Here is a 26,444-nt window from a genome sequence, read left to right as displayed (position 1 = left end):
CAGAGAACGTTACATTCAAAGAACTGACTGAATGGAACGGGAAAAAACCGTTACTAACGCTTGCTCAATATGGTGCTGACTGAGACCGAGAGTGGTTTGTAAACAAACTACTCTAGATCAAATCTGTAGGTTATGATTGAGTTTTTTTGTTAATTATTTAATTTTTCAAATACTTAAACCCATAATTTATTTTAGTTAATAGTCTCTACAAGATAACAAAAATGCTGAAGAGCAAGAGATTGAAACGAAAAGATCCTGATGAAACTGAAGACTGGGTAAGTTGAAGCTCTGTGAGCTAACTAAGAAGCAGTTTCAAATAATAAAAACGTAATTGGGCACTTTTAATTTTTATATTTCAACACTTGTATTTTTAATTAAAAGCATTTTGAGTCAACTAAGGAGTGTTTAAGCCTTAGCCATCTAGTTTTATCTAGTGGTATCTCTAGTTTTATCACTCTACCGAATACTTGATAACTAATTTGAACAAGAAACAAGAACAAAGGAAAGAAAAAAATTCAGTCTTTCTGGCTAGAAAATTCCGGTTCCATGATTTTTAATCCACATTCCTGTGTCTTTGGCTGTGTTCAGAAGTTTAAGCTGTATGGTGAGGTGCATTACAATATCTTTTTTTTGAGCCCAAAAGAGGATTGTGAGGCTCATGTTTGATAAGCCAGCAATGGAACCTACATATTTAACAATACAGATTCTACCCATCCATATCAAATAGACTCTTATAATTATAAGCCATTCTTTCAAGCCTATCTCAAATTGTTGGATTAACTGGCATGTCTTCAAACTCAATGGCAAGGCGATATACACTTTCTTACCCATAGCCCGGTTCTCCTGCAACCTGCAGATCATTGTTTACCCGACTACCAGAATATTGACAGTCCCCAGTCTGTATGTGTATTATTTGTCAGACTTTGCTTACAAAGTGACAGATGATTGGACGACTGGTGCAGATATTCATCATTATGGTGTTCAAAGATTTAATTGGAGTGGAACAGACCGTACAAATTTTTATGAATGGAATCCCAATTATATGGCCAACAATTTGAGATAGGCTTGAAAGAATGGCTTATACCTAATAATCAGAGTCTATTTGATATGGATGGGTAGAATCTGTATTGTTAAATATGTAGGTTCCATTGCTACAGAAGCTAGTAATGTATTTTTGTACTAATTAATTAAGGGCAAAGATAGAGTAGTAGAGAAGTTATGTTCTGACACATTTGAATACATGCATTACTTCTTATCACTTTTCCTCATCTTCATCAACGACCTCAGGCTGGATGGAAGTGCCCTCCTATTTGCAGATGACTTGACCCTAGTTGCCAGATATGGGAATGCTGATGTAGCAATCCACAGGTCTGTCCAACTGTTGGAAATTGGCAGTGATTGGTTCCGGGCAAACAGACTTGCATTGAATTAGAGGAAGACCAAAACCTACTCTGCACTCCCATACAGAATCGATCAATTTTCGAGGAATGCAGTGTGAAGCTTCTCAGATTTACGATGTATGCCACATTGACATGGGAGCAGCATGTTGACATTATCTGCAATAGACTTCAAGTGTTACATATCTGATGCGCAAGCTGAGAAGTCATTTTTCTTTGGAGTACCTAGTTACAGCATACCATGGCCTCTTACACAGCTGTATCAATTATGTCATTGTGCTTTTTTGGGATCATGCAGGCGGCTGCAAAAAGATCCTGCTTCTACAAAAAGGTTATCCGGATTATCACCTCGTCTCATCGGCTGGAACACTGTACGCCAATCTTTATGAGACTGGAGATTATGACAGTCTATAGGCCTAGTCAGTATTTGTTTTGTTTGCTGTTACTGTTAAGAAGAGGCCAAAATACCTTTTGTAGTTGGCCAAACCAAAATGGGTCCCTCAAGGTCGAAGTTTCTTCTTGACACCACCACCCGTCCCTACCAACACTGTTGCCACTTTGTACTAAGGGTGGCTAGTAAGAGAGAAAGTGAATGTGTGTGTGAGAGAGGGTGTGATAGTGAAGTATTGTTCTTGTGAGGAGTATTGTTTGTCTTCTCTGGATTGTTGACTATGACGAGGACTATATTATAGTTCAAAGTTTTACAAATGTATTGTAATGATTTACATAATGCAAATCTAATCATAGAATTGGATTTCTTCATGTCATGACTCAATAAAGAGTTATACATTATACATAACAATATTCTTTCCTCCATTTCATGATGTTGAAGAAGATAGCGGTGGAGGGGAGGAGGTAACGGGGGATGTTATTGTTCTAACTTCAAAGAATGACACAATAGAACTTTTGAACCTGACGTGCTCAAAAGAATTTGTGACAGGTAGTGACGGAAAAGAGGAAGAGAGAAGGTATGAGAAGGAAAGAGCGATCTTCAGGGTGTAGAAATATAGTCAATGTATATAGACTGGTCGAGTGAGGGGTGGCAACATTGCAGTGGCCTTGAGAGGCCCATTCTCGTTTGGGGAACTATAGCAAAGAGGATACGTACACATCCACAACACAAGGAGGAGGAATGGCATCGATTTGCCTGATGCCAGACTGACTCGATCATAATAGCTTCCCTGTCCGAGAATTCAAGATTTTCTACAGGATGCCGGTTTTTTCCGTGAGCAGGAAGAAAATATCTTTGCGGGGGCACTTCGTGAGACGCGTGTGAGTCTGGCACTCTTCTCCCTGGATGAAGAGGCAATAAAGTGTTTTTTGAGCGCTATGACTGGCTTCTAATCTTTATCTTATTTGTTTTTATTATTTTGGTGCAATGTATCCTGCAAGTGCTGGTCATAGATGGAGAATACTGAATGCAGCTGCCTTTGAGATCATACTTCTCAAGATCTTTTCGGTAGTATTTATTTCTAATCTAGCTTCTAAGCTACCCTCTACCTTCACCTCTTCACTAGGTTTTGACCCATTGTTTTTAAACATCTTCAGTGCCAACAGTCCTTCCCTCTTGATGAACGACAACATGGCAAGCCCGTGTTTGTTCTTCCTCGGATTCTATAGAATTCCTCTTGCTCACTCCTCTATAGTGTTGAAACGTTGCTTCTTACATAATAGTGAAGCCAAGTTGTGATAGTATCCGCATTAGTTATAGGAAATGAAACTTTCTGTTTGAATTCGGTTATTCATGTGGTTATTATTCGGTTATTCATGGTTATTTATGTCTCCGACATGCTATTTTCAGGGAAAATATATGGACTTGAAGAAAAGGAAGCTGCAAGAACAGTTCACGTCTGAATCAGAAAATGTGAAGAAAAGTAGTGTTGGCAGCAATCTTTTCCAGGGAGTCTCAATATTTGTCAATGGATTTACAGGTAAGTTTTTTTTAAACAAGTTCTATGAAATTTTTCAATTGAAATGTTCTGTCTGAAACCTTAGCAGCTGACTGAGACGATGACTGTTGTTTTCATTAGGACTAAGATTTGTCAACATTTTAAAATTAAGATTATCACAGATAACTTTTGAAAACCCTATTTAATAATTTGTTATCCACAATAAAAACTATAGGCCTAAACAAATAATAATTAGCTTCACAATTCAATGTCTTGCTACAACTCATTGGAGCGCTTTTCGAATACGATTTATCCTTTTTCAACTCTAGACATGCTTCAGTGAATTCAGCATAATTTTAAAATTCAATCATACAAATACAATAATTCATACAATGATTGAGAGCCAGTCAGTGATTGAGTGTGAGCCAATGATTTTTCAGCCCAAGGATGCTTTTCTCCTGAAACTTTACAGTATTGAATATAAGCTCTGCTCATTTTGCTTAGGTACTATCATAGAATATTCTTCTTAATTCTTATTGCTTTACAGATCCATGTAACTTTTTCCATTTGCCTTTCAGATGGAAGCTGATGAATACAAATTAGCAATCCAAACTGTATAATATAACATTATAATAATTGCATTGATGAAGTTATTATGACAAAATAAAAAATAACACAGTTTTATTTCACATTTATTAGAATTGTACACAGGACTGAATTTCGTGTTGAAACCAACAATACAGCTGAAGATATGTTGGTTTCAACAAAAAACTGCAGTCCGGTGTACAAGTCTATCACAACAATATCAACCACATATCAACACAATATAAACTCTCATTCAACAAATTCTTATGCCATTGATGCTAAATTATATTGATTATTCTGTTTCAGTTCCATCAGCGGATGAGCTTCGATTATTGATGATGAAGTATGGCGGAGTTTATCATCACTACCATCGGCCAAGAATAACTACTCATATAATAGCGAGCAATCTACCTGATGTCAAAATCAAACAATTCAACTTCGACAAAATAAAACTTGTTAAGCCAGAATGGATCACTGATAGCATTAAAGAAAATAGAATTCTTGATTATAAAATGTACATGCTCTATTCCAATCAGTCAAAAACTCAACCAAAATTGAAATTTGAAATTATGAAGCATTCGAGTTGTAAAACTTTAATGAGTTCTAAGGTTGAGGACGAAATGAAGGAGAAATGTCTCAAATCTGAGTGTGCTGTTGTTATAAGCCCCAATGATAGGCCTTCTTTTGAAAGAATCAATACATCGTCAAATTTCGATGTAGATGAAGGTTCAAATCCTATTCAAGAAGAAATTGTTGCAGCAGAAGACCTTCCTGGATCATCACCAGAGAAAGCTAATTTAGAGGTTGACGAAAGAACTCTAGCAAGAAATGATAGAATACCTGATACGAATTATCGTAGTCACCATTCCAAGTCTGTTGAAAACCCCGTTATAAATAAGTGCAATTCTTATACGAAAACAGCTTCTGAAGAAAACTTTCTAGATGAATTCTATAGTAATTCACGTCTTCATCATATTTCAACCATGGGAGCTACATTCAAGCAATACGTGAATGATTTAAGAGAAAAGAGCGATAATACCTTCCCAGCTATAGATGAGTTGAAGCAGTGGTCATTACAACACAAACCAACCACTTCGATCGATATTGCTGATGAAGACAGTCACTTTGATTGCATGCAAAGTCAGAAGGATACCGATGAAAGTGTAATCATGCATATAGACATGGATTGCTTTTTTGTTTCCGTTGGAATAAGGAATAGACCGGAACTTAGAGGACATCCTGTAGCTGTAACTCATGCTAAAGCCAACGCTCAGGTTCAGCCTAGGAAGGGTGTAGATAGGAAAACTGAAATAGACATCTACAAAACACGAAGAAACGAAAGGTACAAATCGACATCAACAGAGAATAAAAATGTAGATAGCAATGTCAGTGAAGTTGATGCTAGACATAGTTGGGTGGATGTGATTGGTGAGTTGGATTCCATGTCCGAAATAGCTTCATGTAGTTATGAAGCAAGGAGTGCTGGTGTGAAAAATGGCATGTTTCTCGGACAAGCAATTAAATTGTGTCCGAATCTCAAAACAATACCATACGATTTTGAAGATTACAAACAGGTTTCCTACACTCTCTACAATACAGTTGCAGAGTAAGTAAATTGTTCTTTATTCATTTTTAAGCTTGCCATACAATGCATGCGTAAGATATTCTTACCAAATAGTTAGAGAACAATCAAAAAATAATTCTTGTTGTCACAGTCTTTTAGGTTCTTTAGTAGGTAACTTTGTGAGACATATTTGCTATCCTTCAAGAAGAAATATCAAATCACTCCCTACGTAATAAGGCCGAGTACAACAAAGGAAAATTATTGGAAAACTAGAAGAAATCAGGGACACTGATAGTAATACTGGTATAATAACTCATACAGTGACCACCCATTTTAAAATGGAAAAATCATGAGTAATTCGCGGTTTTCAAGAGTAAAATTTCAAATTTTCCAGGTAGAGTATCTGCGGTAGGCCTATATGAGGAACAAGATGATACATTCCTAAAGAATTTATTATGGAAATCTTCAGTTTGATCTTCCATGATGAATTGCGAATAGCGAATTAAAATTTCCAAATATATTGATAATTTTTGACACTAAAGGCTATTTTGGTGAGGAATTAGTGCATTCTTTCAACTACTCATGTTTGTGGAGTGCTTTCAGACAGGATCCATTTTCAAAACTCAGTGAACAGTAAAAAAACGAAAAAAATACTCATAAAAATAGACTACAGTGTCAAAGTTATCAATACATTTGAACATTTATTATGTATTCCGAGTCATACTTTTACTAATGAAGCCATACATATATATAAAGTAGCATAGCCGATGTTTTTAGATATTTTTTTTAGGTTAGGTAGACTAGTTCAGAAACATTGCCAATTATTATTGCTAGCCATCAAGTGTTTTTTTATTTGAGTTTATTGTTAACCCTTAAGTACTGGCGCGGGGTGCTCACAGACCCAGAGAGGTAATTTTGTGATGTTTCTGGCCTGTGTTGGTTGCACTGCTCAGCTCCTTAATACCTTCAAGTTGGTTCATTAGTCACCCTCTAAACCAGTTTTCGCCTGTTTGTAAACATTGCACTACGTTTTTGTGAGTGATAAAAGTGACTGGGGTGTCACCAGACCCCCGCGCCAGTGAATGTGTTTCTTTTTTGCTATGTTTTTTATTCACAATTAATTAACATTGGAATTTGAAGTAATACTTTTTCATATTTTTTTTATTACTTTATAAAGTTCTAAAAATGAATTTAGAAGAGTTGAATGAAGCCAAAGTTAAGAAGTTTCTAAAAACGTTTGTGAGGAGTGCATCGACCCACAGAATGAGTCACAATAGAACAATGTAGAGAGGAACAAAATATGTAAGTCAATTATTTTAGTATAATATGCAATAAAAATTATATATACTGATATACGAATATAAGAATATGGGTACTAATAAGTTATATTAATTTTATATGTTTATGAATGAGTATTTTGATCTGCACCAAGAATTAGCTTATCTCTACAGAGACGAAATTCTAGTGACTTTAGATGAAAAAATTAAGCAAACTACCATCAAAATTCAAGGAATAGTATTTTTTTTTAGTAAGTTCCATTGTTCCTAAGTAAGAATCATTAGTTGAATCAACTTTTTCTGTCATTTATAATTTTTCTTTATTTTTACCAAAAATCACTACATTTTTTTTTGAAAATTTTACACAGTTTTGAATAAATACCAAAATTATTGATAGTTCTGGTATATATCCTTTTTATTCATGGTGAAACCATTCCAAACAGTCTAGAGATTGAGATAACCAGCCTAGTTTGATAAAGAATGAATTTTTCAATTAATTAGAGAGAAAATTTGATGGGGGTCTACCAGACCCCCGCGCCAGTAGTAGTGTCTCAGAAAACCGCGCCAGTACTTAAGGGTTAATGTACACTTCTTTACTAAATTAATTGAAATCTATGAACATTTCATGAGTAATCGGAAAAATCCATGAGGAATTCACGGTATTTTTCCCGATTAGTAGAATCAGGAGGAATTCAAGGCTCTCCCGGTTTTCTCGGTAGGTGGTCACACTGTCATATTCATTAAGATGAACATTTTATTCATCATAAGCTGTAGTTGACTTCTATTTCAAGAAGTTAAGAAGAAGTACTTGTGCTTAATACCTTAATGCTTAATATGTGCATTGAAGAATTAGATGTAGCTTATCTTGGTATGATTTTTATCAGTACAATATTCATGGAAAAGGAATGCATTAGTGTGATAACACACAGCTAATCTGGTTATAGGAGGGATTAGATTTTTATAGGGGAAAAGCCTCCGAGTTTTTAGATCTTATTAATTTGTATTACCAATGTTTCTTTAAATTGACAAGTTAATAAACATTAACACATCTCTTGTAAATTGGGATTGGTTTTTTATGACGTTTCCACATCTGTAATAACGTGTCATCATCTTTCTTCCAATCACTGCGAGCAGATTGTTGATTTTTGGAACACAGTATTTATAGAATAATTTTGAAAGATTTCAAAATTTAGTAAAAACTGGATTTAATTTTGTCAATCATTTCGATTTTCATCAATAATTATTATGTATTCCAGGTTCACCTTGGACATTGAAGCTGTCAGTTGTGATGAAATGTTTGTTGACTGTTCTCGACTACTGAAAAAATCATGCTCGACACCATCAGACTTTGCGACATTCCTAAGGCAACGCATCAAAGTGAGTAGGTGGACATTTATTAATTTTCCCCTCATTTTGATTCCAAGATTCTGATGTCAAAATAGTTTCAATTTCATCATATTATTTATTACAAAAATATTTGTCACTGACACCTTTAGGTAAAATATATTCATCCTCCGGAATTTGAACAGTTTTCAGTTCGTTATCAGTCCTTGAGATACTGAAAGAAATAGGAAGTTTTATTAAAATAGAAAAAAATGTATTGTAATGCTGTTTTATTCAATGGGACTGTCAAGACTTAATACTACAAATAAAATCAATCAATGCTGTCTTTCTCCTTCAGGGCTACTTTTAATATAAATAAAAATTCTAAATCTGAGTACACTTTTAAATTATTTTTTTACATGTTTCGGCTACTAATGCCATTTTCAAGTCATTACTTGATTTATATTTTATTACAGATTTATATTTTTTATTTATTCAATCAATGCTTCTTATTCCAAAAATGCTGACAGTTTGAAGAGAATCTGGCAGTAACTCACTTAGCTCAAGCGTACAGAACTATGTTAGCACATTGTGGTCTAGAGTGTTGAACGTAGTTACAATCTGTCAGCACGTCATGGTCCAGGGAGTACCATCAGTTTGTCAAGATTTTAGTTCGTCCTCTATTCTGACCAGTTATTGAGATACAGAAAGAAATAGGAAGTTGATTTAGTAGGAAGTTGAATAGTAGGATTCAGTACGTCAAGTTTTCACGGCATCAAGTTTTCGTTGCATGCTGATGCACAGCCAGCTACACCGGTGCACACTAATCGGGGGGTAGTGAGAATGGGTTAAGGGAGAAGGGAGAAGTTAGTTAAGGCTGTGCAAAGGCTAAAAATAAACTTTCTACTCGTGATATTTGATTTGTATATCATCAAGCTATCAAAATGAAAAAGTTTTCTCGGGAATTTTTTTTTATCATTACTTTTTGAGATATGAGCGCCTAACGATTAAATTTTTGGGACAGACCATTTCAAATTCGGTAAGATATAAATCCATGAGATTTAGAGGGTGGATTCTTCATGGTATTTTTGATCTAGTAGAGAAGAAAGTTTCTGAAAATATCAATTTTCAAGATAGTTATTCAATTTACTAAAAATAACCAAAAATAACTTTAAGTTGAGTTATTTTTGGTAAATTGAATAACTTTTTCAAAAATTGATATTTTCAGAAATTTTTGTTTTACTAGATCAACAATACCATGAGGAATCCATCCTCTAAATCTCATGGATTTATATCTTACCGAATTTGAAATGTTCTGTCCCAAAAATTTAATCTTTAGGCGCTCCTATCTCAAAAAGTAATGATCAGAAAAAAATTTCACTGGGAAAACTTTTTCATTTTGATAGCTTGATGATATACAAATCAAATATCACGAGTAGAAAGTTTATTTTTAGCCTTTGCACAGCCTTAAAGGTTAGGTTCAGGTTTTGCTTTTAAATGGCAATATGCTGGGATTATTTCAAATTATTTGATCATTTTCAAATGAGATAACATAATACTGTATCCATTGGACTTTCTGAAAGGAACAGGTACTTGACGTGCGGTACTGAAAAACTGGACGTATAGTTGCCTACCTAGGCTGGTTCGTGATCAACTGAAATCTTGATTAAATGAATGACACCCGTACACTTAATCATTGCTAGGCTGTGCAATAATTTTGTGCATGGTTAATGTAAAGACGGTTGAGGGGTAAGATTGTGTATTAGAAGCCATGCATTCCAATGGTGATTTTGAAGAGGTGTCTGATTTGATGTAGAGTTGATAATATATACAATATATAAAGGGAAGATGATTAATGGAATGATAGTTTTTTCTTATTATTCCAGGATATTAGACTTTAGCGTTTGGTGATGATAGTGTTGATAAGGTTGATGGCGTGAAAGGAATGAATTTACTGAAATTTCATAAATTAACCCAATTCATTCTCAATAATCTCAATACCGCAGATGCACATAGAAAGTCCTCCTCACACACATTTTTATTCATATGTTTTATTTACTAGGATAGAACCGGTTGCCCATGCTCCACTGGTTTTGGTGTGAACAGACTACAAGCTCGTTTGGCAACAAAAAAGGCAAAGCCTAATGGACAGTATCACATCCAAAGCCGCGACATTCTGACATTCATAAGAGACATCAGAGTTGCTGACCTTCCAGGTAATTAATCAAATTGAATTACGAATTTCAAAGCAATCTTCATATTTTATTCGATGTTCAGAAAATATTATATTCGTTTACATAAAATTCAGATTTGTTAGTACTTTTATCATAATTGGGGTTTTTGGATTCTACTGGTTTTAATCTGTGGACAAGTAATATTTATTGATTACCGTATATCTTTTTCAGGTGTTGGAAGATCTCTGTCTTACAGGCTGTCTGAAATGGGAATTCAGACATGCGAAGAATTGCAAAATGAATCACTAGTCAAGTTACAAAAACTATTTGGAATGAAGACAGGAGGAACTCTATATAAGTGAGTCTTCAGATCTTGTCAGTATTAACCCTAGAAATTCTCTATCCCAAATCAATACAATTTCCTGAACAGTAGTATAGTCACAAGTTTGCTTCTTAATATTATATTAGACGGTAATAATCAGTTGAAAATTAAAAAATCCTTTTACTTTGTCAAAGTGTACATCGCCATTATTTTTAAATCAAACTTGCGAATTATAAATTGTGCAATAAGTTTTCCAAATAAATTATCTACCAACCACTTCAATAACGTTAACAATATGTATCGCTTATCAATTTACAATTCATTAGAATAAACGATGAAATGCTACAGTAATTTTTGAAATTTTCAGACCTTTCAATATTTATTATTTATTTTATTTATTCATAGACAATAGATACAATTATTCAGGTGTAAACAACAGTCATTCGCCCAAAACTTCTTCCAACCTTGATGTAAAATGAACAGTCTAGACTCCAGAGGTTATGTAGAGCTCATGATTTGATTTACACACAATTCTAAGTCCAAAAAAATGTACCTATCAACTTACATTGAATAACGTACAAATCATATGAATGATTGGTCAACAGGTTCAGTCCAAAACTGTCCCTTTCCCAAATTTCATATTGTTCTTCTTTCTCTTTGGGACTTTTTTAGTGAAAAATCGAAAAATGAAATCTAGTTCAAATTAAGTGCTTCATAATTTGAAAAATTTGAAGTAATATCCCTGCAATCTTCCAAACATAGATCTACATTATTCTGATGTTTGATTATTTGATAATTATCGAGGAAGAAAGAAATATTTGACAACCGTAATGATGATTGAAATCCAAATTGAAGAAAAACTAGCATTAGAAAGTCTTACATAATTTGGTCTCTACAAAAAGTTTTAGAAATTGATAAAAAATTAATAAAAACAATATAAAAACTTGTAGTTGTAGTACCCTTTATTACTAAAAACTTGAAAATATTTCAACGACTAGTTTCGTCTATAACTTACGTCATTTTCAAGTTGAAATTTAGAAAATAAATGCAATAGGGTTGATTAGCCATTTCATAAAAACATTTCACTTACATGGGCTACCTTTGTACAAATTAATAAAAACTTGCAGTACCCTTTATTATTAAAAACTTGAAAATATTTCAACGACTAGTTTCGACCATAACTTTGGTCATTTTCATTTCCTTAAACGACTGAGTTGTGAGGTTGAAAAACGCCTACACGAAGTTCAGATGAGAGCAAGATGCATAACCCTGAAATTGATGGTTAGTAGGTACTATTCTGCTAGATCTATGATACTTGAAAGATTATACTATTTGCACACTCTTGCATTCTGAAATACTAGCTAATCTTGCGATTCTTGAATTCTAATAATTTTTATAATAAATCATTAAAAATTGTTGTACCCTATATTGTATGATTAGTGTAAGTACTAGTAGTTCTGTGAACAGTAGACCTCGCGCAGTTATAAACCACAGCCTCCTCTTATTCTGTCCATCAGAGTAAATCCTGTCTTTATGTCGTGTCGGCGAGATGTCGGTATGAAAATGGCTAATGACTGTTAGGTTGTTGTATCAAAAATTCTAACATCAAAAGCTAATCTCCTCCAAGACATACCGGCAACAGGTCAGCCCGAGTTGAAAGCAGAGAAAGGTCGAGAGAAAATACTATAATATCATTCTAGTTACCAATTGCATGCGTCATTTCATGTAATTAATAGTGCATGCAAATAATAGTCCACACAACAGACGTTTTTTCGCCAAATTACATTGAGATATTAATTGCATGCAATTAATAATCCACTCGACAGCTGATTTATGATGAATAATTCTATAGTCTGATTTTTACGGTAATATTGGCGTTCGAAGGAGACTCCTTTTCCTTTTGTATTATCCTTAAAATGCAAAAGTTCAAAAAACCTTATATTTTATACGTCGACGCGAAATTCAAAAAGGAACATATCTGTAAAATTTCATGAAAATATATTGCCGCGTTTCGCTGTAAATGCGGAACATAAATAAAACCACAAAGAGAAATGCAAAACCGTCGACTTGAATCTAAGGCTGGGCACACACCAGTTAGTCAAGACAAGACAAGACGTGATCAGGCACGTTTAGTCACAATACTTCACATTGTGGTTTATGAAGACATGTCTAATTGCAATGACTAATCAGTGCGTGTTGCGTCATAAGCAACTATGTGAAGTATTGTATCTTATCATGTCTTGTCTTGTCTTGATTATCTGGTGTGTGCCTAGCCTTAGACCTCACTTCGCTCGGTCAAACATTATAAAATTTTAAATCTGATACATTCCGGTTTTTGTATGTTCCAGGTAAAAGCAAAAGGGGCACCTGAGGAAACCGCAAAATTTCTCGGTCATGGTGTGTGTGATAATGTAGCTAAATCATCCACATTGAATTTACCTGTCTCTGATGCCTCTTCAATACTCAGGTAACCGGCAAAATATGTTTAATTCGATCATGATTACTTTTTTTCTCTCATTTGTTTTCCCTTACTTATTTCCATTGCACATTATTACTTCACTAGTGTACTAATGACAGTCAATAAAAGCTGGATTCACACAGTATCAGTGAACGCGTCTGGTACAGTGGAAATATTATTCCAATGAGTTGTAAAGGGACTATTCACACCCGTTCCGGCCAAGCAGGTATGAATAGTCCCATTAGAACTCATAAAAATGATATTTTCACTGTACCGGACACGTTCACTGATACAAATATGTGGGAATTCAGCTCAAGAGCCCTCTAGCAAGCCAACTGGCTAATTAATATTGGTTTGGTAGCCTTTTAACGTTTTGTTGCAAAGTTATTGCTAATTTAAAATGAAATTTTACTAAGAATGAGGATCAATCATTTACCACTGATGCATAGGCCTATAATTACAGTATGCTCACAGCATTATCTTACATTAGAACCCAAAAGTCCTTGTATTGACATAAATAGTGATAGCGTGTTCCGTTAATACTTCAAGTAAGATTCTAATTAGTATCAATCATAGTTCTATTTTTTTATTGTTATAATAATATGTAATAGAGAGTTGAATGTAAGAGAGAGCCGACTGCGCCCTAACTTCGCTCTCTTGGAAAAATGAAGGCAGACCTATTCTAATCAATTCATTGTTGTTTCAACATGCCCTGTGATAAAATGGAAAAATGAAGGCAGACCTATTCCAATCAATTCATTGTTGTCTCAACATGCCCTGTGATAAAAATTCTCATTTTTCGAAATTGTCTTTCAGGGAAGTGATTTTGATTTACAAAAGGTTGAAGGTGAATCCACAAGATTTAAGAGGAGTTGGAATACAGTTGTCGCGTTTGGAGTCTGCAAAGCCCACCAAAACGAACACAGCTATTGATAAATTTCTGCGACGAGTTGATAATTCCAAACCGGGAACCTCATCGTCCAAATCAACAGCCTGCTCTCCCACCAAACAAGTGACAGCACAAAAGATTGAGAGAGGTTTTGCTGTAAAAACGAGAATTAATGAACATGAAAATGCCTCCAGCTCCTCAAACTTTGAGTGCCCACCAAATTTGGATGAAGAGTTCCTAGCAGCATTGCCTGAGGATATTAAATTAGAGCTCCTGAGAGATCGTAACCTCCTCAACGAACAAATGAAATTGGTGAATGAAAATCAGGAATTAGATAAAAGTGAAGAAATCCATGCAAACCGTCTCAATTCTGAAGATGAAATTCATAATCTTACTATATCTCAGGTATGTCACTAAATCGAACTTTTAATAATCATTATATGTTAGTATCCATTAATACACACATAAAATTTTTGATAAAGATGGATTTAATCAATCTTGAAAATTGTACCTTGGCAAATCTAACAACTAGATCAACTAAACCCATCTTTAGTCGCTCTTTTTTAAACTTGGTTTCACTCAAATACTGCACAATATTCTTTTCGGAAGTTTTCTATTTAACCTGCAAACAGGCACTTACCCAGTTATGGAATATTATTAGATTTTTATAGTTATATAATGTAATCAATAATTTCAATATAATGTTTATCACAATTATTATTCCACGCTTGACATATTTTCAAGACTTATTCTCAGCTCAGGATTGTTTGACGAATATTCACTTTTGAACCAACATTGCTTATTTTATGGATTTGCCATCTAATCGATTTCTAGTTGGCCTTATGTAGGTTTCACGCAATCAAAGAAACTGGATCTCCATGAAACGCAGTGTGCACAACCCCGCGTAATCTTTTCAGTCTATTGCGAGAAACTTTCGTTTCATGTTTCCTGAGACTTGTTTTACAAAACGCGTTTTCCGGTGTGCACCCCGCCTTATTTACTTGGGTTAGTATGACATTGTCTGATAATATTATTGTTATAATAAAAGATTATAATACTATGTGCATTATTTATTCAATTAAACGCTTTAATAACTATTATCCACATAAAATAATAGTAATTAATAATTCTATTCATACAAATTACAGTAGGTTCTCATTATTCAATTTTCATTTTTAGATTGATGAGTCTTTCTTGGCTGCACTGCCAACATGCTTGAAAGAAGAGATCACAGAGAGAGCTTTGAAAAACCGACAAAACAAGATGGCGGCTCTTGTAGAGGAAAAAGGATCCCAAGAAGGTTGGCCTATTGTCACTATTCAATATAATTATAATATGTTATTATTTATAACTACATAAACCATTATTGATAAAGCTAGATTAAATAACTCTTTGAAATTGCAACTTGTCATAGAACTTCAATTCTTGTCATAGCAACTTGAAAGATATGCTTCATGAAACCTACCTGTGTCAATAATAATTATTATTTTGAGAAATAATTCAATCAATTTCCAATTACATGATAAATACTCCTTAGAAAAACCAACTAATTTTTTCTTATTTATTTGTTTAACAAACGTTGGCTCCATAATGCACCTGTCTACAATAATGTACCAATAATATATGTTGAGAATCTATTCAATTTTATTTCCAATTACATTATAAATACTCCTTAGGAAAAATCAACCAACAAAAAACAAAATTTGCACCTCTTTTTTGTGTTCAATGATCTTCAACTTGAACAAAAATCTTTGGGTAACTTTGGATGAATTAATAATAGAGGAATTAGATCATTCTTGAATATTATTTAATACAGGAATCAAATTCACACGACAATTTTCGTACTGTCAATCTCCTAGTTTCCTGTTGTATGATTGGAATAGTTAGTCTTGTTTTTCATGGATTGCGTGAATTAGCATAATCAATTGCAGTTCTATCAACAAAGGTTATTCATTACTAAGTCAATGCATTGACAATAATCCTTCCAGTGTGTGTTTTGTGAGCTGATAGAAACGCAATAGTATACTGTAGATAGGACAATGCACCCTTAGCCGCACTTTTTTAAATGTGGTATCACTTCAATACTGCACAATGCCACAGTATGCATTTTTGGGAACTACTGATGAGAAAACGATAAAATAGCAATAAAGATATTGAAGAATGTGTATTCAACGATTCGCCATCAAATCTTCTTTGAAGGAAGATTATACTATTATAAATTTTGATTAGGTGTGATGCTCAGATATAAGAACGCTATATGTAGAATACATTTTTGTATCGGGTTGATTTTGATCGACTTATATGTGTCTATAAGATAGTATTAACATAAGGCACAATATGTGTATATTGGTAAATATTGTACTAGAGATAAATTATCAAAGATAATGTTATACAGGGTGTTTCAGAAGTAGTGTCGAACATTTTAGGGTATTGTTCCTGGATGATAGGAGACCACAAATGACGTATTTGAAGTGTCCAAAACTCAGCGGTTATCCTTATAGCTGCCATTTTGTTTTTTCACATAGGAATTTTTATCTCAAGAACGAAATGTTGTATTGATCTGAAATTTGGCATGAATATTTATGCTATAAAGACTAAACTTTAAAAATTAAAATGAAACATTTTCAATGTACATATCCAAAATGGCAGTCATTTTTAATTTTGATTGCAAATTCCACGAAAACCGTTCACTTTACAGAAAATTTACAAGACACAAAAAAGTTAGCAAATTTTATCAAGATTTCAAGGATACCTCATTTATTAAGATTGGTCAGAGAATAACAGAGAAATTAATTATTTTTGTACAGCATGCATGATCTTGTACAAAAAAGATCATCTAAAAAACATTGTAAAATCAGCTGGATGGTCATATGGAGCCATACCGAGTTTCAAAGCTTCATCTTAAATACAATTTGAATTACAAATGAAATATTGATGTTTAAATTGTGAAAAGTGGTCATGCATGCAATACAAAAATAATTAATTTCTCTGTTATTCTTCGACCAATCTTCATAAATGATGTATCCTTGAAATTTTGATAAAATTTGCTAACTTTTTTGGCTTTTGTAAATTTTCTGTAAAGTGAACGGTTTTCGTGAAATTTGCAATAAAAAATTTAAAATGGCCGCCATTTTGAAAAGATTTTTTTTACATAGAAAAGTTTTTTTTCTATTTTTTTAAAGTTTAGTCTTCATAGCATAAATATTCATGCCAAATTTCAGATTAATACATCATTGCGTTATTGAGATAAAAATTCTTAAGTGAAAAACCAATATGGCAGCTATAAGGATAACCGCTGAGGTTTGGACACTTAAAATACGACATTTGTAGTCTCCCATCATCCAGGAACAATACCTTAAAATGGAAAAATGTTCGACACTACTTCTGAAACACTTTGTATATCAAAGCCACAGACATACGATATCTGCTAAACGTGTTTTGCAAAATCCTGTGTACTGAGGCTAATAATTTCAATAATATGTATTTTCTTGTGAGAACATTATTTGCTATGAGCGTTTTGCGTTGCAGATGGTTATCCAGAGGCTGAAAGTTCGATTACTACAGAAGAGCCCATTTCGTTGGATGAGGTGAGGGATATGGCTCGTGCTTGGGTCTCACAACAGCCAGAACCCCAGGAGGCAGATATTCAGACATTCGCTTCTTATCTGAATAAATTCATTCTAAGTCATCAATTGGATAGCTTGAATATCGCCATCAATACTTTATGCAGGTATATAATTTATTCTGTATAATGCTCCTAATTACAAATATTGAATTTTCCATCACATCCTTATTTTTCCTTGAATTATGCGAACATTTCAGCTATTCAATGTAGCTGAAGCACATATAATTTGTCAAATAATAGACATATTATAAGCATCATCAATAAATGAACGATTCTATATTTTCTAGATAGAAAACTGTTCAATATATAATCTTTTCAATCTCACTCACATAGGCCTATAGTTCATTCTTCGATCATTTCTCTATTTAATGTTTTTCAGAAAAAAATATTGTTTTGTTCTCATTTCCATGAGTAAACTTCAGTGTATCACACTCAACTTAATAAAAATAGAATGATAATTAATCTGAACTGAATAGCAAAATCCTCTTTATTCTATGCTTTCCAATCCCAGCTAATTAAAAATATCAACATTGATTGAGCGAATATAATATTAAATTAATACACCTTTTTTAAGATATTTTGGTAATGCTTATCAATAAAACACATATCATCGTTATTTCTGCTTGTTTTTTACATTTATAATTCTTCAATTTCAGATCAATCTTATCAAAAAATGAAAACTTGATGTGGAAAAAAGGATACCACTTAGTAATCGAACTTGTCCAGGAAACAATGAGAATAGAGTATGGTGGTCCACTGTATTTGGACAATGAATTGCACAGAGTTGACAGGTGACCAATAACATGTTCACATTGTTGCTATCTACTTATTATGATATTCATGAATGGTTTGTTTGTGAAACACGTAATGGGACTGAAAGTAATGGAAAGTATGGTTATCTTGCATTTGCAAAATCAAATATGGACCTCAAATGTAATGATTGTTAAATTTTTAAAAATATATTTATGTTATCTTCAGTATATATCAGTATTTATTTGTAATATTCCAAATTTATCCAAATTTATGTGTCATGAATTCAATGTGGTTATTCATCTATCATCAATAAATGAAAAATTAGATTATTCAGTATTTCCATGTAAAATGCAATGTTATTTATAATCAAATTCAAAATTAATGCAAAGCGGTACAAATGCAAAATTTAATATCCAAACTAATATCTTATTTTAGACATTATTTAAACAAATATACCTCTTCAAAATAGAGACCCTTTTTACTGGTGAAGAAAGGAGGATAGTTTTGTATCAAATCGTCATAAAGATCCGACAGTTTAGCATAGGAGTGATTGTTTTTTCTAGCTTCATGAGCGAGCCAATCATTGAAGATTCTTGCCGTCTTGATTGCCCTCTCTGAATGAGGGTTGTGCTGCTTTTCGCCCCACTCATACGAGTTCTTTTCCGGATGAAATTGAATTCCAACGAATGGCATTGTTCTCGACTCGACCGATGAAACGAACTCCAGGTTGTTGGAGTCTTTGTTCAGTGTCAACACTCGCCAATTCGCCATCAAGCCGGTTTCTGTCATGTTTTTCCTTGTTATGCAGTATCTTTAACAAATATTCTCGTGTTACTCAATAAATTTCACAGCATATTCAAGAAAATCTGGATCCGAAAACCTAATTTACTATAGTCAACCGCACGAAAATATTCCGATGGAAATTGGAATTTTCAGTCCAATCCACCCTATAGGATTGTATGCATAAGATGAGTGCAAGGTTGCCAAATACTAGTTGATCAACAATATCCACAGCTTATTATGAATGAGAATTAGTATGAGAATATGAAAACAGGAGGAGAGTCACAAAGCTGAAATTCTACAAGACCATGGGTATCCCAGTGTTAACGTACCATATGGAAGCGAATCATGGGTACTAGGTAGAAAAGAAATCCAAGCGGCTGAGATGCGCTTTCTAAGGAGTGTAAAGGGATGCACAAGATTGGATCTACTCCGAAATGAGAACATTCGAGAGGAGCTTAAGGATGAGCCACTGAATGAAGAAATTAAAAAATATCGAAATAGATGGAAAGCGCACATCGACAGAATGCCAACCGGAAGAATCCCTGTGAAAGCACTCAACTATAAACCAGTAGGTAAGAGAGACGTTGGAAGACCAAGGAAAAGGTGGTCTTAAAACTAGACACGATTTTAAAGTTAAATTCTAATTATATGTTTGATAAATTTTAATTTCCAAGGCTATTTTAAAGACCGAAACAGGTAATCATGTCTATACCGTGGAAGTCAGAAGAAGAAGAGAAGAATATGACAACCAGAAAGATGGCGGACCTGCCGAAATATCTCATTGTCACAGTAAGTGAATGAATTCATTTAAAAAATTGAAAAAAATTCATTTGAAAAAATTTGACCGCTAGTCGTTCTTTTCAATAGCAAAAAAGTGATATAATAATAAGCAGTTCGTGATGGAAAACACCATTGAAAAATATGAGAATGTTCTTAAGCTTGTATTCATTGGCCTGTAATATTAATTTATTGTTCAACGGAATTTGTTAAGTAAGTAATGTCAATGAATAAAACTTGATTTTAATATTTCCATATTACAACTGACGAATTGGCAACGTTCTTTGAGGAGGAACTCATCAGTTCTAATTTCTATTGAACTATTTTCGTGCGGTTGACTATAATACAAATACTTCAATATTAACTCTCGCGTTCAGTACAGAATGAATAAAGTTTGTAATTTATTGATAAAAACTGTCCTAATCAAATGTGTACTCATAATTATAATCAATAAAAAAGTAATTATTGGTTGTTTTAATCATTAATAACAATTATTAATATTGGTAGAGGAACGTAATGAGAAAGGTCAATGGAAGGAACTTTTACTGACATTCTATATATTTCCAGCAGCTCTAAAGCAGTTCGTACATGATACAATTTTTTACCATGTCCATCACAATTCTTCAAATCTTGTCCAATAAAGAGAGACCAATAACGTATCATCGTATAACCATAAAGCCCAATACCCTAAAGTATACAAATAGCCCAAAGCATACAACCTTCCATAAAAATGTGTCAATTTCATTGTAATATTTGTTACTCACTTGTGATGGTTGGAAGTGACTGGATAAGAAGCTAATGTTGTGAGAGTTTCAACGCCGGTTCGACTGTACAATTTACTTTTTCTAAAGCCTGGTTGGAATTGCAGAGGGAGTCCGACATTTTCACTGCGGCAGTCGGTTCTCAACTCTTTCTCGCCATTAGCCAGGTGCATTAGCAGCTCAAACCCCAGACAAACTCCCAGAATTGGGATGTGATCCCCTGCTAGATTAGCCTGCAATTTGAACAAAAATATATTGGAATACAGAGTCGATTCAAAGCCACTTAATGGAATTGCTCGAAAGTATCTCGCTTTAAAATTAATGTTTTTCATTCACTTTATATAATTATTATGAATCATTGTCATTTTCGCAAATAATCCTCCTGGTGTTTTTATTGAGTGTTGAATGCAGCAGTATTATTTATTTTTTATACTTTCGGCAAAACGATTATTAGCGTATGCTTCATGTTTGCATGGAAAAACATGAATGAATCAGATAACTCAATTATTTCCACTTGGTTGATTATTTTCATTACTTGTGAAATTTGCAAGCTTCTTGATCAGCATCCTATACTTTGTATACAATGTGATTGTAAAACTCAATTGTGCTATATAAGATCCGGACGTTGGCGCAGCTCTTTTTGCACTGAACGTTCAACTCTAGAGTCTAGAGGAAGAGATTTTTGAATACTGAGATAAAATAGTAAAAAAATCTGGTGTGGCGCACTCACACAACTTTCCTCGGCCGTTATGAAAATTGATCACCTGACGCTAGTGTTCCCGCGCATCTCAAGTCTACTACTATTCAAAGATCTGAGCCAGCTGGTGACAGGACAATAACACTGGAAACACACGAGGTCTGCTATCTCTTCATAGTGGATGGTTTAATAGAATCAACAGTGTTGTCAACAGTTTGCAATTGAAATAATCACATTTTCTAGAATTTCGAGCTTATTTTCAATTTTAGGTGAGAATGTTACTGAACATCAATTGTAGAGATTTTCATGCTCAATCTTTTCCTCCTGAAATTTTTGGTTTAAATTGTATCTGAAGCCTGGTAATTGGGAATATAAAATCAAACTTTGCATAGATGGGGCGGAGCTCCTGAAATTATTACAGATATGAGTCTTATGGCAGTTGATAGAGCTTATCAATGACTAATTTAGGTATGAATTTGATCAAAATCGTTGGAGCCGTTTTCGAGAAAATTGCAAAAAACCCTGTTTTTGACATTTTCGCCATTTTAGCCGCCATCTTTAATTGAATTTGATCGAAATTGTTCGTGTCGGATCCTTATATTGTAAGGACCTTAAGTTCCAAATTTCAAGTCATTCCGTTAATTGGGAGATGAGATATCGTGTACACAGACGCACATACACTCATACACACACAAACACACATACAGACCACTACCCAAAAACCACTTTTTGGACTCAGGGGAACTTGAAACGTACAGAAATTTACAAATTGGGGTACCTTAATTTTTTTCGGGAAGCAATACTTTCCTTACCTATGGTAATAGGGCAAGGAAAGTAAAAAGCATTGTGAACACTTAGTTACATCTGCATCGATGAAGTCCATATGTGGACTAAATTGTGGAAACATTATTCTATATTAATGCAATAATGTAATGTGATTTTGATACTTATACGGAACCGTATCTGTGAATCAGACCCAAATGTAGAGAAGGGCTGTACCCGCTTTAGCTCTGTAATAGATTCAGCCCTCATCATCAAAAATAGCACTCTGACAACCCCCTTCTTATTGGATACTTTTGTTGTATTGAGTAGAGACTGAAAAATAAGTACATCAAATACCATCATTCTTTATCAGCACCGGTTGCTCACCACCTGTTATTCAGACCAATTTATATTTAAAATAATTTCAATAAAATATACTCGTCGTTACCTTTTCTACCAAATCATAAATTATCGCTCCAGCTTCTGCGTAGCCATCTTTCACATCAAATCGGCATGAACCTCCCGGAAATAGAATTCCATTCAATTTTTGTATTTTATTCCTGCAATATTCAAGTTATTTCTTCATTTCCAGAGCAAAAGAAAGCATTTTTTAAACATTTTAAATGTGATCAATAAAAAACAATTTTGCGACATGGGCGATATATTAAATTTGTGATGAGGTTTATGAAGAATGACGTGTATTGAAATTTGACGCTTTAGAACACTTGGACCCGGTTTCACCCAGCTCGGACAAGACATTTGAACATTCGCTTTACAATATTGTGCACTGGAATTATCGATAGTAATAACTATCGCCATAGAAATCATGTGTTCCAGTGCACTCATTGTCAACCGTAGGACCACCTGATTTGACCACCGGGCATTTATATTTTGTTACAAGATCGAATAAACCAAATAACCTCTAATCACTTTGTCAAGAACAATACAATTAATAGAAAAACAAAACTAATATAAAACTGGGCATATAATAGCTTCTTCGATAAGGATATGTGATACCTAACATTTTTGCTCTAATTATTTTGAATGCCACAACAATACAGTAACTATAATTATTGAATTTATGTTTTTTATTGCTTATGATGCCTACAAGCGTGGGTAATGGAAATCAGAGCGTAGCCGATGAGATGGTGAAAGATGTCCATGCCTACCAGCGGGATTCGAAGCCACTGCGGACTGAAGGTTGCAAAACCCCAGACTGGGTAGCCTACTAGACCAACCTGGCTAAGTGGAATAGCTTGTCATCTTTGTTTCGTCTTCAATCTTCCTGCTATTTGGTCATACAAATGTAATATTATACGGTACCTACATAGCAACTTGTTTTATCTCATGAAAAATTGAAACAGGTACTTACTGATAATATTGTTCATTCTGACCTATGAATAAAGGTACAACTCGTGCCCCCGAACCCTCTACCGCCTTCACATAAGAAGCAGCAATATAACTGGTGTAATTGGGATACACTTTTTTCAAGGATGCAGTTAGTTCCTCTGTTAGAACCCCAATCACAGGGAACTCAAATGAGAGTACTACTGGTAGAACTACCATCTGTACCAGAATGGCAATCTGAAAAATTTAATATCAACAAGTATAAATAAAAAATGATGAATAAGTTTCAGGCCTACAGTATGTATGATGAAACTTATCTTCGTATAGGCCTATAGTGAGGTCCACGTTATAATGACAATGGAGAACAGCGTTGCCGTTTGTCTGCCTTGATTAATTACATTTCTACATTGTTAAAAACGGACTTGGCAACGTTGCGGAGCTGCAAAAGGATAGTGCTATCTGTTTTGTCGAGTAATAGACAAGTTTAGCAACACCAATGCTAATGAAATACTGCCATTATAAAGTGGACCTCACTATAGTGTATATACGGTACTGTAGAATGTGGGTCTCATTTTTTTGCTACCTACCCATATTGATCAATTGGCTTTCATTTAATCTTCTGCGGTATTTTATAGAAGAAGAATAATTTCATAATACAAAGATAGGTCAATGAAGTACTTTGAATTCACATTTAATTGAATTTAATATTCTTTTGGGACTGACATAAACATCTATTCTAGCATCATGTAAATATTATTTATTTATAAAATAGAATTATAGTACCCTTTGAAATTAATAAAATAATAGATTAAGAAAACAAATTATAACAGCTACCTACCTATAGTTTCAGTGTTCACACCTTCGTCAGGTTATAAAAATAAATTTCAAATTTTGAGAAGTATTTATACTAATTATTATAGGAGTAAAGTTTTCATTGTAATAGGAATCATTCTTCAGCTTCTATTATTGCTTTTAACCTCTATCATCTTTTTTAAAGTTTTGGGATTGTTAGATTTTGTATTATGGTAGAGGAATATACATTTTGAAATTCCAATATTGTGTATTTTTTACAAAATTCGAGTAATTGAAAACATATTCTGTAGATTCTTCAAAATAATTTAATCAATGTTCCCTTATTTACTGGTATACGGTAGCCAAAGACCTTAAAGAGATATGATCTTTAGGTCAAAGACCTAAGAGATATGCATCTTTAAGGTCTTTGAAGGTAGCGAACAATTAACAATATGAAATTTGTATTCACTAATAATAACAGTACTTACACTATTTTTCACAACACCTACCAATATTATCGTAGGCTATACTACTAAGTCTTATCTTACAATAATAAGAAAACAAGGATATTGTCAAATTTCACTAAAAAAATTATTAAAAACTTTAAAACAGTACGCAGTACAGCTGATGATGCGTTGATAAACGTGAAACCATGGTACTGTTTTAAAGTTTTTAATAAATTCTTTAGTGAAATTTGACAATATCCTTGTTTTCTTATTATGGAGAGATTTCACATCAATTCTACTAATCTTATCTTACAAGTTTATAATTATACAGTTTTAAAGACATTCTGTAGATTTGAGACTTGATACTTCCCTATCTAGGTACAACGTGATAAAACTAAAATTCAGATCTTATTGAAACTAAAATAAAGATCATTTTTAAGCCTATATTAGTCAATATTAAATTTATATCTTGAAGTAGTTTTTCTGTACACTGTACTTACTAGTTTCTTCATTGTGAATGAGCATTAACTTGGTACCGTAATGAACTTTTGGAGCAGTATGACAGATAACTTGTCTCATAGTTATCTTTTAAGTACTTGAGCACTTGCCAAATAATAAAAGATAAATATTATTATCTAGCAGACTGATGTTCTGAAATTTGATTACTCTGCTTCATTTCTCTAATAGGTCAATGTCAGTGGAATTTATTCACAGCTATACACATGCACTGTTGTTTTCAGCGGCCGAATGTGCTATACAGCTCAAAGAGCAACACAGTTTCTGAAACTGTAAAATGTGGTTGCTGTTTTGGATCCCGGGCTCCGCACTGACATGAGTCGGTAGATTTATGTTTTCCCCGCCCGTACCAGGGGCGTCAATGAAAACTTTTGTTCATATTCTGGTCAAAAAGTTACAATCCAATATTTTTCGACCAAACTGTGAGCAATCTTCGATCTTAGATTGGATGAAACACGTCATAGCCTATACTGTATATGCTACTTTTCAGAAGCTTCTCATAGACCTTCAGTACCGTAGGTTTGTTGAGATCTGGAGCCCGCAGACCTTTTAGTGAGATTCACCTTATATGACGGCAGAGTTGCCAATTTTCTGTTTATCACCGCCTTCTGTAGTAGATGTGAGTCATGTGCGGTAGGCATATTACTAAACTATTCAAGTATATACTTCAAGTTCCTATAGATAGTTGTAGAGCTATTCTATCTTAAAAATATATTTTTTCATGATTTTTTCAATTAATTCTCATAATTAGTTCATTAATTCTCATTAATTAGTTCATAGTTTGGCAATGATACACGATCCAAGATGAGGCAATGGTGCGGAGTTACAAGATAAGGATCGAACTATTTATCTGTTTTGTCTAATGACACAAAATGATGAAAAGCCAATGTGCTGACTATAAAGTGAATCTCTGTAGACGCGCTGTATTAGCTTACCTAAATAAAAATTGTGTTATATTATCATAGGATGAAAATTTATTGGAAGATTAGGAAGACTGGTATAGCCTACAAAAAATGAATATGGTCATTTATTCCAGCTCAGATGAAGAGCTGCCGTAATTAAAGTAATTTGATTGTATGGTATGAGATGTTGTGGTATTTCTCCATAATTGAAAGAATAAGACGTTGATATTGTCAAAGTTATTGTCGATAAGTATTGTGTATTGACAATATCAACGTCTTATTCTTTCAACTAATTAAAGTAGTTGAACTCTTATCAAATCTGAGGAATTACAGAATCAGATTCGATTCTTTCACCTACTTCTATAATGTTTAATCGTTATAATTTTAGCAAAGAAACCATGGTTG

General features: G+C 33.7%; 2 protein-coding genes across 3 annotated transcripts; one reads left to right on the top strand and one right to left on the bottom strand.

The window, feature by feature from the left end:
• Window positions 1–82: 82 nt before the first annotated feature.
• On the top strand, window positions 83–18,485 carry LOC111053254 (DNA repair protein REV1). The gene is made up of 12 exons (XM_039419894.1): window positions 83–275; window positions 3,199–3,328; window positions 4,178–5,477; window positions 7,969–8,089; window positions 10,098–10,251; window positions 10,441–10,567; window positions 11,701–11,812; window positions 12,880–12,998; window positions 13,806–14,283; window positions 15,058–15,178; window positions 17,407–17,608; window positions 18,160–18,485. The coding sequence occupies exons 1-12, from the start codon at window positions 222–224 to the stop codon at window positions 18,296–18,298; spliced, it is 3,057 nt and encodes a 1,018-aa protein (XP_039275828.1). The 5' UTR covers window positions 83–221; the 3' UTR covers window positions 18,299–18,485.
• LOC111053256 (gamma-glutamyl hydrolase B) lies at window positions 17,972–25,277 on the bottom strand. Of its 2 annotated transcripts, none has more exons than XM_039431881.1 (5): window positions 25,122–25,277; window positions 23,409–23,620; window positions 22,485–22,596; window positions 20,581–20,810; window positions 17,972–19,067 (listed from the first exon to the last, which is right to left on the bottom strand). In XM_039431881.1, the coding sequence occupies exons 1-5, from the start codon at window positions 25,131–25,133 to the stop codon at window positions 18,695–18,697; spliced, it is 939 nt and encodes a 312-aa protein (XP_039287815.1). In that variant the 5' UTR covers window positions 25,134–25,277; the 3' UTR covers window positions 17,972–18,694. The 2 variants fall into 2 exon arrangements, with proteins under 2 accessions (XP_039287815.1, XP_039287818.1); XM_039431884.1 differs by lacking the exon at window positions 25,122–25,277 and adding an exon at window positions 24,664–24,874.
• Between the last annotated feature and the right edge of the window lie 1,167 nt (window positions 25,278–26,444).

The sequence above is a fragment of the Nilaparvata lugens genome, chromosome 1 (assembly GCF_014356525.2).
Source record: "Nilaparvata lugens isolate BPH chromosome 1, ASM1435652v1, whole genome shotgun sequence".
In the NCBI taxonomy this organism is placed as follows: Eukaryota; Metazoa; Arthropoda; class Insecta; order Hemiptera; family Delphacidae; genus Nilaparvata; species Nilaparvata lugens.
This window is presented reverse-complemented; position numbering and strand designations above follow the sequence as displayed.

What these genes read in the sequence shown, in the direction of transcription:
- LOC111053254 (XM_039419894.1), top strand. Translation starts at nt 222, where the DNA reads ATGCTGAAGAGCAAGAGATTGAAACGAAAAGATCCTGATGAAACTGAA. An exon ending in ATTTGTCAATGGATTTACAG is followed by an intron (nt 3,329 to 4,177) that starts GTAAGTTTTTTT and finishes ATTCTGTTTCAG; the next exon opens with TTCCATCAGCGGATGAGCTT. An exon ending in GCCATCAATACTTTATGCAG is followed by an intron (nt 17,609 to 18,159) that starts GTATATAATTTA and finishes CTTCAATTTCAG; the next exon opens with ATCAATCTTATCAAAAAATG.
- LOC111053256 (XM_039431881.1), bottom strand. An exon ending in CAGAATGAACAATATTATCA is followed by an intron (nt 22,597 to 23,408) that starts GTAAGTACCTGT and finishes TGAATATTGCAG; the next exon opens with GAATAAAATACAAAAATTGA. An exon ending in TTTATGATTTGGTAGAAAAG is followed by an intron (nt 20,811 to 22,484) that starts GTAACGACGAGT and finishes TTCAAATTGCAG; the next exon opens with GCTAATCTAGCAGGGGATCA.